Here is a 17,500-nt window from a genome sequence, read left to right on the forward strand (position 1 = left end):
TTACCACAGCCACAGTTTCCGACACGAATCCCGATTCACCCTTACTTATCCCGCACAAGAACCTTTGGTGTTCCCGTCGAAGGATGCCTGAGGATCTGCGGTTGAGCAATGTCCTTGAGGATCTCCCTTTGTTTCCCGTTAACCTTCGCTTCTTGGTCCGTTTTCCCTTCCTGACGGGGGCTCGGTTGAAGGAGCTTAAGAGCGCGGTGCTCAGTTCCAAGGGCAGTCAAAGGTTCGTTTTGTTTCAAAACCCGTTTTATTTTTATTTTTCATAATCCTTGAATGTAATTTGATTTGAAACCCACATCCCCCTTTTTTAAATCCTTGAAAATATATTTTTGAGCAGATACAGACGATTTCCGCTTTTTTAAACGTACTTCTACAACTTATTGATTGAATTTTTTTATATTCATTATTGCTAACAGGAAGACAAGGACTTTTGAATTTCATTATGGCTAACTGTGAGAGAGAAAAAAAGTGCTTCCTCTTTTGAAAGTCAGTGGTGCATTTTCAAACAAGATTATACACCCGTGAGCAACTAATGACATTATTTTTTCAACCAGCTCGCTCCTCTAATGAAACCCAACCTCCAGACGATGTCTGGAAATACATATCAAGGAAAACTACGTTGTCTCACTGCCCAGGGCACTAGAGGGGTTGGGTTGTGGGAGGCGGAGAAGGCTGAGGTGTTGGAGGGGGAGGGGAGTTGGCGGTGGCGCCATTGAATTTCAACTTCTTATTTTCATACTTCATTGTTCAAAGTGAGCAGTCTATTTTAGGTCCTTCTTTGGTAATCTAAATTCTGAGAGAGAGAGAGAGAGAGAGAGAGAGAGAGAGAGAGAGAGAGAGAGAGAGAGAATCATGTACTTCAGGTATATGAACTCGTAGAAGCGATGTGATTTACGATAAAGATATTAAAGGAATGGATTATATAACAGAAATAATGTATACATGGTCATAGTTGAAGGGAATAGATTGATGTTGCTTCCCATTTGAGTTTTCAAAGAAGTCAGCAGGAACCAAGTTTTCCTCAGTTCTTTATAAATGAGAAAATCGGATTACTTGTTGTACAGTGGCAGAGGTAAGGAGAGTAAAGATTGCCGCATCGCGTTAGCAAATGATGCCACAGATAGGTTCTCATAAGAATAAGTAATGAATACTTCGTTGTTCACTCTCCTCATTCATTTCCTGTATTCAGTATTATCATTATTTACTCTCCTTATCCATTTCCTGTATTCAGCATTATCATTATTTACTCTCCTTATTCATTTCCTGTATTCAATATTGTCATCATTCAGTCTCCTTATTCATTATCTGCATTCAGCATTGTCATTATTCACTCTCCTTATTCCTTTCCTGTATTTAACATTGTCATTATTCATTCTCCTTATTCATTTCCTGTATTCAGCATTGTCTTATTCACTCTCCTTATTCATTTCCTATATTCAACATTGTCATTATTCACTCTCCTTATTCATTTTCTATACTCAGTATTGATGCTCAAATGAATCCACACCCTCCTTCTTCATCCTAGAGTAAGTTGTCCTTGCGTTCTACAGATTCCAGTCTAATCTCTTTGGAACTAGGCGCCAAGCTTAGAGCCGCTTTCGATATTATCATGCTTAAGGCAAATAAGACCTTTAAAGGAAGATTTATTTTTTCTGTATACCAGAAGTAATCATCCATGTGTTTCTCACCTTCAAGGATACAAGTACTTTTGTGTCTGTGCTTAGAAAGTGAACTACCTTAGAAGACCAGTTTTCCGTTACTGAGAAGGTGAACGACTTGAGAACATTATCTTGTCGCTGTTGAACAGAAGTGGTTAGGGCTATGGAAGCCATCAATTACCATTTAAAAGTTTTTTCAATAAATTTCAAACTGATATGAGATGTTGGTTTTAAAGGGAATCTCTTTTCTTTTATGGCTCTCTCTCGTTAAGGCTGTAATTGGCAGAGTTAGGCTTAATATGGATTCCAATGACCAAATTTTATCATGAAGACAAGAAAATGTTAGTCCCAGATACGAATTTTACCCCGTTTTCTGATTCCATTAACAAGTGAAAGAAATATGATAAAACTACTGATGTATCTTAGACATAGATTTTGAGGATCATGAAATAATTCTGGAATGAATGATTTTGAACTAACCTTGTAGCAAGATAGAAGACAAATGTTTAGATACAGAAGTGCTGCTAGAAAAAAAATTTTGATACAGAAATCCTGCTAGATAACAAGTTTTAAATACAGAAGTCCTGCTAAAAAAATGTTCAATACAGAAGTCCTGCTAGAAAAATAAAATGTTGAGTTACAGAAGTCCACCTAGAGAAAAAATATAAGTACGAAATTCTGCTAAAAAAAAATGTGTTACAGGAGCCCAAGTAGAAAAAAAATTTCAAATACATAAGTCCTGCTAAAAATTGTTTAAAATAAAGTAGTCCTGTCATATATGTGTGTTTTATAGAGGACATTGTAACTCAGTTATATACATCTCTCTCAGGTGTAGTTTGATATGTGTGTGGATCGCACCCAGACTACCGGCCAGCATTCCAGTTTCTGGAAAGGGGGGCGGGGTCCAAACAGACCAGTCCCTCAAGAACTGACGAGAAACCGGAAGACTGATATTTCTGGCGACACCCTGCCTAAAATGGCAAGAAACAAATGCACACACACACACACACATACACGCAGCATATATATATATATATATATATATATATATATATATATATGTATATATATACTATATATGTGTGTGTGTGCGTTCGTGTGTATATGTATACATCTGTTTCTTACCACCATTTTAGGCAGGGTGTCGACAAGGATACATATATATATATATATATATATATATATATATATATATATATATATATATATATATATATATATATATATATACACATATATCAGATCTGGCTATTTGCCGTTAGGAGCTACAGTGTTGGCAATAAACAGTACAACCCTCTTGGCGTAAGGCCTAGGGAGTACCATAGGGTTGAGATTCGGTCAATATAAGGTATCCCAAGGCAGAGAAACACTAGTGGAAGTGTTGTAAACATCCAATGGGAATAAATTTCCTCTGAATAGCTGATGAGTCTGTTCAGTTGAGGGCAAAGGCGATCTTAATATCAGTCCTGTAGAATATTGAAATAAGAGTAGTATTCTCACCGACCTTCATTGTGTGAAATTCACCTGGTGGCCGGGGTTATGGGGGTGTAGCCCCATGACCTGTATTTAGCCGCAAAAACTCAGAAATTCAAAGGAGCGTGAAGATGGGAAATATTCTATGGTAGTTGATTTGTTTGAGAGGAGGGTTAAGATTTAATTAGGGGTGGTTTCTGGAACGAACGAGGCGCTGGAAAGAGGGTTCTCTATTTTCTGGAAGCAAGAGAACGAATGCAGTGACGTGTTGGGGGGTTCGACTGGCTCATGGAAAGCCTTCTGTGAAGTTGGATGAAGTCAAAAGTTCTGTGTTTCTGCACAGTGTTCTCATCCAAGATTCAGAATTTTAAAGGTGAATATGGCAGTGATCATTATCCCTTTTTTCTTGGGAGCCACTGTCTGATAGGAGCCACAGTTTAATTTTGGGAAAAGACCATGTGTAGTTTTACAGAAACGTTTGAAGAAGTCCCGCTTACACATTTCAGAGCAATTCAAGTCCTAAGTTTAACTAGCCATAAAGAACATTTATTTTAAGGATATTTGTTATCGTGACGTTCATCCAGAAGCACTTGTGGAAAATTTCTTGAACTTAAGATATCGTGCAATTTCTTGTGACTTCAGTAAGATTCCTTAGCGTATGCAGTCCGCATAAAATATCAGAATTTTCATTAGTCCTGAATGAATGTGAATTAAATTGTTCGTATTTTTTCTTCGGTTAAAAGGGAAGACTCATCATAAAATCCCATCTACATTTTTGTATGATTCATAATGTCCTCTGCCATCTCAGTGTCGTAAGAAGTTGGGTGATTTTGGCGAATATCAGTATAGAACTAATACTAATGATCACAGGTTAAATCGAACATGGAAACCTCCTTAGCAGCAAAGCCTTTGGGGAGATAAACTGAAAACTTGTTTACACGGAGCCGTTCTTTTGGAGTAGTTGATAACCTTGAGGGTACCGTTCTCTCTAATGTTGTCCTGAGCTGCACACAATTCAATTATGGTCAATGTATGCAGCCGGCGTTTATGTAAGACTTCCAGTTACTCACGTAATCTCTCTCCTCTCTCTCTCTCTCTCTCTCTCTCTCTCTCTCGAGAAGTAAGAATCATACTGTGCAGGAGGTCATAAGAGGTGCATGAACGGGAGAAAGTAATGTGCAGATGATCCCCCGCTCCCCCAATCCACCATTACCACCCAACTTCTTCAAACCTAACCTTTATGACAACCCTGCCTACCACCCTCTCCCTCTTGGGCTTCCTCCTCCTTCCACTCCCTTCTGCCAACTTTTGAAACAGGTTTCAGAAGGTAGCTTTTAGATTCACGTTCTCCTTCAGGTTTAGTCCATCGCTGATACAACAGAGGATGCCAAATTGAAAGGGCACTTTTCTAAAGTAAGGTCGCGAAAGAGAAATCGGGTATTTAAGTGCACCTCCGTTGGTTCTCCGTGGGTACCAAACTATTATTTTGTTGCTGACATTTTAAAGACTTTCCGCAGAAGTGGATGGATTTAGAAAATAAGATATGAAGCAGTGGTTACCGAATCGATTAGAAAGACGTAACATATCATAATACACTAGCTTCCTAGGTGCTTTGTTTATTACAGAGAAGCCTTATCAAGAGCACGTTGACCACATTCACAAATGCTGCGCCATTGGGTACCACCTTAGACATAGATTAATATTTTGATTTGGAGGTACTCGAGTTAGTCTTTATTTTTCTCCTTCCTCTAAACGCTTCTTAATTACGCGCAGCATCATTGGTACACTTCTTTTTATTCTCACTAAATGAGCTCACATCCCCAGTAGAATGCTGTTATGAGCCTCGCCCTTGCGGGAGAGGAAATTCACGCAGCTGAAACAATTCCAAATATCTTAAAAATGGCAAATGAAAAGTAAAATATAACAATAGATATTTTTTTTGGCATTATTGTTTTCACGAAAATGATCGTCCATTCTGTATTGTCGTTAAGAGTAAGATACAATTCCGAGCGATAATTCTTTCTTCGCAAAAATGAATACAATGGATTTTAAAAGAGAACTATTTTGTGCATTTCAAAGATTTTCATAAAAGCTCCCCTCTCTCTATCCTCTGTTTTAGAGGAATTTTTAAACCAGCTATCGTATAATGCAATAACCTGCTTTGCTAAGACATTTGGAAGATAAATCCCGCCCGATCGTGCTACTTTTAACAGAATCACTATGATTGGAACGGTAAGGTTGTAAGAGAAGGTCATCCACTGGTGACAGAAGGAAAGGTCATGGGGTCACTCGGTACCGAAGAAAGGTCACTCCATGACCTTCTTACTGCATGTCGCCAGCGAGACATGTCGCCGTAAGGTGTGGGATATGTGGGATATTTACCCAAAATTAAACAAATGAAAAATAAAAGGGTAAAATGCTCAGAACTTGCTTCAGTTCGATTACGAATTTGCCTTTTCAAGTAATTATAAGATCTCTTTAGTTGAATTACATCATTATAATATTCATATGACAAATGTACACCAGTGTCAGGTAACAAAACATGACTTTGGTAACGAAGCAGAATTTCTTGGCATCATTCACCCCTGTTCCCTCAATCTTTTTTTTTTTAATGTTTCCATCTAATCTGGGCAAGATATGGCCGCTTGGATGCCCAGTTTACCATCCTCTGTATTGGAAAAATACCTAAGGTATCCTGCAATGTCATGACCTATCATTTTTTTTTTGAAAATTATACACTCTTAAAATTTCAAGCGAGGCTGAAATGCTACCCTGAAGTATAGTATACCATTACCCGACCTTTTCATAATGAATCATTTTTGAAATTGTCTACTTGGCAATTGAAAGGTATTTGATTCATTGGCTCCTATTTTTGTTTTGTTTAATGTACTTAATTTTCTTTGAAGGATGAAACGGGATTACCCGATAAGTTCCTAAGTCCGTTATCATATTTACCAATACGTCGCAAACACCTGAGATTTTAACGAATTTTGCTCTGAACGTGTTTGTTTCTTACGTTTAAATAATAATAATAATAATAATAATAATAATAATAATAATAATAATAATAATAATAATAATAATAATAATAATAATAATAATAATAATAATAATAATAATAATAATAATGTTGAATAAAATGTCAGAATTCAGCGAATTAATCTTATATATTATATTTTCTATTTTTCTTACACTACTTGCTTTTCTGGCTCAGTGATACTTCTTATTAATTGGCCAATATATTGGGAGAAATCTTTCAGCATTATTTAAAATAGAAAAGGTAATATGTAAGATTTATTCGCTGAATTCTGGCCATTTATTCAACAGAATTTGTTAAAAAGAGGGTCTTCTTAAAATAATAATAATAATCAATAATAATGAATAATAATAAATTAATATGATGAAGGTGCAGCAGATTGCCAGAAATTTAAAAATCTTTCTCCCTCTTGTCTAGATAGCTTGGCATTTAGCAGGGGCGTTCAAGTCTTTGATAGAGGTATGAGGCGAATCAGAAGAGTTTGTAAATCATATGACACAGGTCCTTCACTCGCCCCCCCCCCTCATAAGCATACATCCTCCACCCTAACATCCCCCTACCCCGCCTCTCTCAAGTCCCTTTCTCTCTACCTCTGTCTCACCTTCTCTTTCCAGTATTCTGGCTATATTCAAGTGTAGTAGAAAAAGTAATAAATATAGCTGTAATATGAGGATAAAAATAATATAATAGTATACATTATGCCTATGGTGGTATTAGAATGGACATAAGAGAGAGAGAGAGAGAGAGAGAGAGAGAGAGAGAGAGAGAGAGAGAGAGAGAGAGAACGAACACGAATGACAAACAGGGAATCTTTAGGCAAGCAATGCATGGAGTCGAAATCATGAAAGCGTGGCTTGCAATTCTCATCATTATGTGTTAACCCTTCTCTTCTTCTTCTCTCTATGCGTCAATTATCTCTCAAGCTTTCTAAAGTCGTGGGCGATTCTTATACAGTGGATAAGTTCCCATCTCCCTTTCTCTTTCTCTGTGGGGGAATAATACCATGACTTTCAAGAATGTATTGCAAAGTTCCTCTGTGAATATTATATGGCATAGGAACATTATACATATACACACACACACACACACACACATATATATATATATGTATATGTATATATATATACATATATGTGTGTATGTATACGTATAGATATATAGCTAAAATATATATATATATGTATATATATATATATATATATATATATATATATATATATATATATGTATATATATACATATATATACATAGAAATTTTTTCTGTATGTGCCTTGCAATCATATAACCAGTGTACGATTTTCGTCTTGGATTGTATAATAATAAATCAAATCACAGTTTACAATGAAGCAGTTAATGAAGACTCTAACACCAACAATAATAAAATAATATGTTGTCAATCACAGAATATGAAACTTTTTATTCAGCTCATCTTCCTGTAGTGATAGGCTGTTGAAAGTGATCAGTGTGTACGTCGGTAAACATGAAAACTGCCACCAACACACACAAAGATATAAAAGAATTTACATATATATATATATATATATAAGATATATATATATATATATATTTTATATAATATATACATACATACATACATACATACACACATATATACATACATATATATATGTATGTATGTATGTGTGTGTGTAAATGTAAAAGCCACAATGTATCTGGACATATACATAGTATATGCACATTCGTTTATATGTGTATATATATATATACATAAGCATATGTATATGTTATATATATGTACATATTTATACATACATACATATATTTGCGTTTATATATACACACACAATAATAATAATAATAATAATAATAATAATAATAATATGCATACAAAACACATACAGCACATGTCACAATGTGCAAAACAAGCATTGCCTTAAGAAGCCAAAAAATAAAAAAATGATATAAAAATATCCCAAAATCCTACTTACCGGAGACCACAATGGTGAACGGTACTAGCACTTTGAACCACATCTTCATACTAAGGCTCGTACCGTTTGAAGACTCCTGTCCACGTCTCTTGCGCTCCCTTGAACTTTTTTTTTCTTCTTCTCTTCCTCCCTCTTTTCCCCAACAACTCTTCTCACAGTCTCCAACAATTGCCTACCTTTCAATTCTGGAGCCCAGAAAAAAAACAGCGTTACTATTATTCCCGGCTTTATTGTGTTACTATTATTCTAAGTTGCACGATTCTCGTTAGTTGTATCATTGATATTTCGAGTTGATAGCATTGCGATTGTTTATATGCGGCATTATATCGAGTAATAGTTCCCAAATAGTTATTTCTTTTAGTTTGTTTAATTAAACAGACGTGAAAATCAAGACTTGGTCGCGCCGGGTGGGGCAAGGTTAAGCAGCGAAAGTAAAAGTTGCACAGACCTAACGGGATGAGAGACATTTTCCTGTTTCTCACATTTTCAGGAATTTGAAGTCAAAAGTGCAAAAGTGTTGCTTCTCATCATATCATACACATGGAAAAATAGTGTTAGAAACATATATTGCAAAATATTATATATTAAGGACATTATAAACCACACTCGTCAGACTTATGTAGTATTATTTTAAATAAAAACAATTGTTGATAAGGAAACATGATTAAAATCTATACACTGGTTATCTTCATACATGCTGGGATCATCTTTCGATATGATGGTATGGCAGAATCAAGAATATCAGTTTTTATTTATTTTTTTTCCTTCATGAACATATACAAATATTCACTTGAAAATCCTAGTGAAAGTCTTTCTGAGAAAATAATTTATCTTTTAAAAATCCGCATTGCATTTATAATTTTATTGTTGATCATAGTAATGAATTAAATACCATTTAGCTTATAGTGACCGACATAGTTCATATTAATTCATCTGAATACTTAGGCATGCCATAGCATTTTTTTCAGATCTGGAAGTGAATTTTAGCTAAATTTCGCCTTCTTGCAGTTGTCTGCATTTTTCTTGAAATATCAACAAGTTTTGCTGAGTAACAGCCAACCTTTACGGCCATTTACCGTAGTTTATCAAATCTGATGTGTTTCTTCGTGATGTTACTACGTCCATTTTCTTTTTTCTTTTACAGCAAACTGTAATCCAGGAGGTTACTTGTTCATTTTGTTAGTTGAGACAGAGAGAAGAGAGAGAGAGAGAGAGAGAGAGAGAGAGAGACGAGACCCGTTGCTTGAATAAGAGAGAGAGAGAGAGAGAGAGAGACCCGTTGCTTGAACAGAGAGAGAGAGAGAGACCCGTTGCTTGAAAGAGAGAGAGAGAGAGAGAGAGAGAGAGAGAGAGAGAGAGAACCCGTTGCTTGCAACAAGGAGGAGAGAGAAAGAGAGAGCCCGTTTGCTTGAAAAAGAAAAACAAGAGAGAGAGAGAGAGAGAGAGGAGAGAGAGAAAGAGAGAGGAGAGAAGACGAAAGAGAGAGAGAGAGAGAGAGAGAGAGACAGAGTAGAGAGAGAGAGAGAGAGAGAGACCCGTTGCGTTGAAACAAGAGAGGAGAGAGAGGAGAGGACCCGTTGGCTTTGAAAGAAGAGAGATAGAGATAGACCCGTTGCTTGAAAGAGAGAGAGAGAGAGAGAGAGAGAGAGAGAGAGAGAGAGAGAGAGAGACCCGTTGCTTGAGAGAGAGAGAGAGAGAGAGAGAGAGAGAGAGAGAGAGAGAGAGAGAGAGAACGAGACCCATTGCTTGAATAAGAGAAAGAGAACGAGAGCGAGAGAGACCCATTGCCTGAGAGAGAGAGAGAGAGAGGAGACGAGACCCATTGCTTGAATGAGAGAGGGAGAGAGAGAGAGAGAAAGAGAGGGAGATAAAACCTATTGCTTGAATGAGAGAGAGAGAGAGAGAGAGAGAGAGAGAGAGAGAGAGAGAGAGAGAGAGAGAGAGAGTAGGGGGTAGGGAGTAGGGAAAGGGGCGACCCAGAGTCCTTGACCTGGCTTCTAAATGGTCGTTCAACTTTCCTGCAAGTTAACTGTTCAGATCTGGAATAGACGATAGTATTGCTTGATGGTGAAGACAATGCATTCGTTAATATCATTCTATGGTAAAAATACTTTTATCAATAAATCTTGTGAGATACTTCGTGACATACTAGTACGACTTAACTCCTCATTGCTAAAAACTGTTTGCATGAATTCCGAAAGTAGGCTTCGGTTATTTGCGAGGTTGATATATTTTTAGCCCAAGTCCAGTCGTTGCCTAATACTCCTCTTATATTTTATACCTGTATCTGGAGTTTGGTCGGGTATCTGTCTCGGGAGATTTATTAGCCTCCAAACAGACCTTACGTTATTAGAAATAAAATAAAACTTTTAGGTTATCCTCAATCTTGTATGGATTCAGTTTATAATTTTCTGTCCTTCCTTTCTTTACCTCTATAAGCAAATATTCCCCTGTTCAATACTACTCCTCCACTCAGTGATAAAATGTACTAAAATATAAGCCTTGCAACGTTTGGGGATTACCAGATATTCCACATTTCATTTGCATAGTTTTGAGGGGTCAGGTAGTTCATTCTGTAACATCAAAGTAAGTCATTCGTGAATTTGTCTCCGAAAATTCAGTAAAAATGGCCAGTGCTAAGTTCTTGAGAATAGGTAAGGCTAAATATCCTCGAGAGTATGAAATATGAATGGCAGTGCAAAATTCATATATAGAGCTTTCTATGTTTCTGATATATGGGTATCTTCGAGTTATGGAGCTTTTTGATTTTATCATTTATGTCATTCGTGTAGCAGCCATTTGCGTGCTTAAACAAAAACTGCTATAAATGCACGAACTATGTTCTTTACTATTATTATTATTATTATTATTATTATTATTATTATTATTATTATTATTATTATTATTATTATTATCGCCTTTTTTAACGTTTTTGTTTTTGAAATTCTGAATTGCATAGAAATGGTTACACTTGAACTTGGTGAGCTCAGAAGCTTGAACATTGTTATACATAGATAGATTGAGATGAAATCATTCTAACCTCACAATGAGAGAGAGAGAGAGAGAGAGAGAGAGAGAGAGAGAGAGAGAGCTCAACCGATAGAGACAGAAAATATGACCTTAGATTCATTCCGCCCAGGCAAGGCAGTTTGGGGGAACTGGCCCACAAAGTTCCGCTTAACCTTGAAGGTAAAGAATGGAATCTCAACACGGAGACATTAGGTCTACATTTTTTTTCTTCGTCGTTGCACCTCGAGGAAGCTGTAACTATCAGAGCGGAAATTCTTCTAAATGTCGGAAATAATTGCGTATACCTATCCAGAATTTCATAGCGGGTCAGTCAAGGTGAGACGAGGTTAGCTTAGGCACTATGCTGTCCAATGGCATGATAGAGAAAAACGGAGTCAAATGAATGGCATTAAGTTGCATATTAAAATTCTACCACTACAAAAGAGACAGATATGCCAGCAAACGTCCTTGCACCATTTTTTTTTCAACACAAAACCGAAACCGGAAAAGAATGAAATGAAAATCAGATGCATTCGTGACTTGCCAGAAACTTGTTCTTTGCTTTGAGTTACAAAATGTTTCGATGTGATTATTAAAGATCGTGAGGTAACGAAAGTCTTATGAAACCTCAACTTGTGCCCTGCTTATACAGTTGTGCGTATAATGCGTTTGTATACCTGTGTATGCATCCGTTTTAGGGCGGGCCCGGTTACCTGTGGAATTGAAATGATCGCATTAGTATAAATGATGACTTTCATAAATATTGCAGAAAGAAATCATTACGTGCAGAGATGATTTCGTAAGATTATGGATCGAAGATCAATTGTAGTCTTGACTCGACTACCAATCGCAAGGAAATTTCCGCTATTCAGACTGGTTCTCCAGTTTTGAGCAAACGTTTTCATGGTTAGCGCTTTTTATCAAAATGATAATCCGGGGGCAAGAAGCATTTCAAAAGGAATCCATTTTCCAATCATAGTCATTTCTATTGCACAAAGAATCTGTGTCCTGCTTGACGGCTGATTTGGGGCATTTGGAAAATCAGCCATCGTAGCAAAAATTGTTCTCGTGAGACGTTTGTCAGTTTCACGAAAAAATGGATATCTCGTTTGCTCTTTTTCCTCCGCAACCTGTTTTTACTCATAGTGTTCTAGAGGGAAGGTGATTACCAAAATAATGAGACAGCAATTCGTTAAAATGCATTTACCGATAATCAGATACTTTACGTAACTATTTGGAACTCATATTTTTTTCTCATGGTGATGTTAGAATCTATTTCAGCGTTCATTCATGAATTTTTATGTCTTGTTTACACAAACATCTGTGTGCAAATACATAGAGGAATACGAGCTTATACACAAGAATAGAATAATTGCTATCCCACCGTGGCTGTTATCTTGAAGCGCTTTTTCTTGTATTGAAAGTGTAGTTACAGAATTTTTGTATACCTTTAGGATTAGCCTTAGCGGTGTCAGAATTTTACTCTCGGCAGTGTAATTTGGGGAGAGAATACAATTGATTTTCCCCTTTATTCTTATTCCCATTCGTACCACAAGAGCAAATCTCTTTCAAAAAGTGTTTTTCGTCTTTACAGTGTTACCAATCTTACATGTTACCTTTGTTTTCTGTCTCGCTGTTTGTTTTTTGCCTCTATTTAAAAGCTACTTTTTTATGCAGTTGTATTTGCCATCTACAAACGCCTTACTTCTAAAGGTTCTAATTCTGCTATTATTATTTATTTTCTGAGAAGTTTAATTTTTAAAGAACAGCTTTTCCCCTGGATGATTAGATTGTTTCCGAAAGGTTTTTCCCGTTGAACGCATCACCAGTTTCCTCAAGTAAGTGGCCATTCTTTAGAGATTCTTTAAATTCCACGAGGAAGTCACCCTTTTCCCCAAGGAAGCGTTTTCTCTTCTTTGAGTAACTACGGAGTCTCTGAGTATTTCGTCCATTTCCTGGAGTAATATCAGACCTCATGCAGAATTCAGCTTTTAACTGATAACCCTGCTATATTTGAAAAAATAGAAATAACAGCTTCCTCTTTGAATTACTTCCATTTCCCTGAGATATAGGCCTTGGCCTTCAGGGTTTCAGGAATATATCGTGTTCTTTGGACAATTCTCCTTCAGGCCTGAAAATCTGCCTATTTCCTGCTCTTCCTTTGATGAATCTGTTGATTTTTATTGGGAAAATGCCCCTTTTTCCCTTTAGAAGTCACTCCTCTCCATTTGGAATATCGTCTTTTCCATAAGGAATCTACTGTACTTGTTAGAGAACTCGTATTTTTGCCTTAAAATGTCATATCAAATCCTCATTTGCCCTAAGAATTTGATTATTCCTCTCAGAGATTTAACCATTACCCTCACTAATCCAACCCTTAACCTGATATTTCATAAGGTGCAATTTACGTTGAAATACCCAAACAGAGAGAGAGAGAGAGAGAGAGAGAGAGAGAGAGAGAGAGAGAGAGAGAGAGAGAGAGAGAGAGAGAGAGGAGGGGGGGGGGGGGGCGCATTTGAATAGCAGAGTGGGATATGGTAACTCACGGATATCACTCATAAAAACCCGTTATGGAATCTATTAATTTAATTGAGATATTTCTTTCATTCCATGAGAAATTTACACATTCCTTGCAAGAAAAATGATCGAAAAATTGTATCTGTTATTTGAAAAATTATTCGTTCATTCGGAGTCTCTCTGAGGAACAGCCTACGGTGTTTTGTTTGAGTAATATTAACATTTAGGTTTGAATAGATAACATATTTTGTTTGTTAAACTTGCCTTTTTCCTCCAAAACCCTACCACTGATTATTGAAAGATTCTTTTTCCTGATAACTCAAGATTTCATGAGTATTTCACCTGTTTCTTTAATAAATCATATTTGGCTCTTAACCCTGTAAACAGACCAGTCTAGGATTTAACATACTTAAGCTGAAACATTACACACACACACACACACACACACACACACACACACACACACACACACACACACACACACACATATATATATATATATATATAATATATATATATATATATATATATATATATATATATATAAAGAGCTTATGTTACCATTTTGATTTCGGCAGAGGTGTCTAGTACGTCATGGAATTTTAGCTTTCTAAAGTTCTTAACCAATGATTAAGTTCAAAATATTTAATTTTTATGCATATAGGTTTACAGGAAGAAAAAGGGCACAAAGCATGTATGTATAGTGCATATAAGTTACTTCCTGAGGGCATCTACTGAACAGGATGAATGAAATAAAATGGTACATTTTGTGGATTTGATCTCTTCATACTTCTTTGGGATTAGAATACCTGTATTTACATTCTTGCTATTGACATCCCACCCCTGTATAAATACAGTAGATAACGATATGCAGAAAACGCAAAAGATTTATGGTAAACTAGTGAATTATACACGTATCGTGAGAGAGAGAGAGAGAGAGAGAGAGAGAGAGAGAGAGAGAGAGAGAGAGAGAGAGAGAGAGAGAGAGAGAGAGAGAGAAAGAGAGATAATTAGTTTAGTTTTCAATCAAATTGCTAAACGTTTTCTTTTAGTTTTAGATGGTCGTAGAAAACGAATTTTTATTGTTGTGTTCCATATGGGTGTCCATTTTATACGCATTGCGCTTCACAGTACAACAACTTCACTGTATAAGGTGATATTAGGGATGAAAGGTTATATTTAAATGCTTTTCAGGAATAAGTTAAAAATCACCTGAGTTTTTTTTTTTTTTTAAACATATTAAGTCATACACGAGACATGTTTTTAAACCCAGCTAAGTAAACGACCGTAATACTAATCTTATGTAGACTTTTGTGAGAGGTGGACAAAGAGGCAGGTAGAAGTGTACTGATTTTTATTACTTGTTGTTGTTTAAGATTAAGCTGGCCTTGTGCCAGCACGGGCTCTTGCTCACAGAGCAGCCCGTATATTTTTTATTACAGTCAAGGGAAATATAAATATGCAGCATGCGGACGGAAATGTGGTTACCGACCCGCGAGAGAGTAAAAGTGGGTCGGCGAGACCCGATTTGTGTTTCTTGAGAGACATAAAATACAAAATATAAAAGTACACAAAATATGGTTATACAAGCTTTATACACTTGCGGAAAGCCCGCTGAACGCTCTCTCGGAGGGAAGTAAGAACAACGCGAATGATGAATTATATACAGAGAAAACTATGGATAAGCGTTGTCCTTACACTTTCTTTGGACTTTATATAGTTTTGGGACAGTCACCCTGCAAAGTGATATAAGATAACTTAATCACTAAACTGAATTTGCCTGGTTGGGGGTCAGTTATGTACTCCACTATCGTTTAGCTTGAGTCGTCTGCAAAACCAATCAATCATATCTGCAGATTGTGATGAAGTCACCTCTGAAAAAACCAAGTCGTACGGAAACTAACCACATTTTGGCTCTTAGTCCCATTTTCTCAGGCGTTTTCATAGCTATACAGAACTGCCTATATCAGTACTGGATATAAGTGAATTTTTGGGGGAAATGTTAAGGGTGAGTTGGTTCTGAAAATTAAGATATTAAATAAATGCACAAATCCCCCTAGACTGATACTGAATGCAAAAGATAAAAGAGGGCCGAATACAAACGAGGTGAAAGTAAAAGGGGTTGAAAGGTTGAGGTAAGCAGTGAGGGCACAAGAAATAATCGGAATGACTACAGAAACTTTGCAGCTTGTGGATAACACTGTTAATGAATGCTGACTAATACCTGTAAGGTTTATCTAGATGTCGGTAAGGCTGTGAAATAAAATATGTGACAGGAATGCACAGTATGGGGGAAAAGTATGAACTTTAAACCGAATTAAGATATACATCTACTTTTTTTTTCTTTCCTTTTGCGAGGAAGTTGGTTAGTGGGTCCTTTCAAGAACATTCCCCGTGTGAATACTGATGAGGGGGCCTAGGGTGGTGGCAAGGGGTGGAAGGTAGTAAAATTTGTCTGCTTCAATCGTTTATGCGCAACGTCAGCCTAAGTTTCATCTTCTATGCTATTTGTCCTCAATAAATCGAGACATGATTATGAATAAGGAAAAACAATTACCTATGTACATACTTTTTATTTACAAATCTTCAACTGTATTATTAATGGTAAATTAAACACGATGTTAGCTTACCGGGTTCAAAATGCAGATCGTGAAATTACAGGAATCAAGTGTGAACGATTTATCTTGGAATAATAATTTTCTGTAACTTTCATTAGACGGTGTTATTATGAAAGCAAAACGTGTTACAAAATGTAAACAAGAGGATAACTAATTTGCTTTAATTTAAATAGCAAACCTTACAGTTTACTATATAAGCATAACAGTTCATATTGATTGGAGAATTACAAAAGAAATAGGAAATTGAGAAATAGTGCCAATTTGAGATCTGCCCAAGTTTTGGAGCAATGATTTACACATCCAGTACGTAATGGTTCGCTGTTTAAAATGCAATCTAAGGTTTTCTCACAAAACGGTCGAATAAATAGCACTGATTTTGAACCTGATTTCCATAACTGTTGGGGAAATGGCACATCATACTCGTTCACACAGTCATTTTGTGGAAATGATACGTTATATAAGCAGGGACGTAACTCACGGGGAGGACGTGCCCCCCCCCCCCCCCTCCCCCCCCCACCACCAAGTTTGAGTTAGGGGGGACGTATTGTACTCTGTCCCCCAAAAATAATAAATATTATGGTTAAATATTATGCTCCTAGAAGACAGAGCAAGGAAAATTGAATTATTACCACTCAAAAAGTGTCCTGAAGTTTTCTTTGGACCTCTGAATAAAATTATATAAGTTTGAAAGAACATTTGGTATATTATAAAGTATTTTAAATATTTATTTATTATTTATTTAACTATTGATGAAATCCTATCTCCCTTGTATCATATTTTTTTTACCAGATAAGGCAGAAAAGTTCCAAGGGATTTAAGGTGCTTTGTTTCATGTATAAGAAAATTGTGCTCGTGATTTTACATATGTATATACGTATATCTATATTGAAAATCAATAACACACAGCTATTGACAAATTCTATGTGCTGGGGTAAGCGTATCCACCAAATATTTCATGGCATCCATACATATTACACATAATTTCTTTTAGATGCTTAATGTTAAATCAACCGTATTATTTAGTTTACCTGCCCTTGTAGGCCTTACAGTGCCCCTAAAAAGATCTCGCCACCCACCCCGTTGTCCTCCCCCCTCCCCCCCGCAACTTTTTGGAACCAGTTACGCCCCTGTATATTAGTATGGTGAATAACAACACGCACGCACACGCACACACATACACTTTAGGCCTTATTCCTCCAAATGTTCGCGAAATAACTCATACTATAGAC

General features: G+C 36.4%; 2 protein-coding genes across 2 annotated transcripts in view; one reads left to right on the top strand and one right to left on the bottom strand.

Annotated features, from left to right (window-relative positions):
• LOC135219202 (protein obstructor-E-like) overlaps window positions 1-8,285 on the bottom strand; it is an 18,194-nt gene extending 9,909 nt beyond the window's left edge. The window contains exon 1 of the mRNA XM_064255759.1: window positions 8,128-8,285. Within this exon, the coding sequence (XP_064111829.1) occupies window positions 8,128-8,176 (49 nt within the window). The 5' untranslated portion in view covers window positions 8,177-8,285. The remainder of the gene's footprint in view (window positions 1-8,127) is intronic.
• LOC135219203 (uncharacterized) overlaps window positions 1-17,500 on the top strand; it is a 49,612-nt gene that overhangs the window by 12,351 nt on the left and 19,761 nt on the right. The gene's annotated exons all lie outside the window — the stretch shown is intronic.

This window comes from Macrobrachium nipponense, chromosome 1 (genome assembly GCF_015104395.2).
Source record: "Macrobrachium nipponense isolate FS-2020 chromosome 1, ASM1510439v2, whole genome shotgun sequence".
NCBI classification, from domain to species: Eukaryota; Metazoa; Arthropoda; class Malacostraca; order Decapoda; family Palaemonidae; genus Macrobrachium; species Macrobrachium nipponense.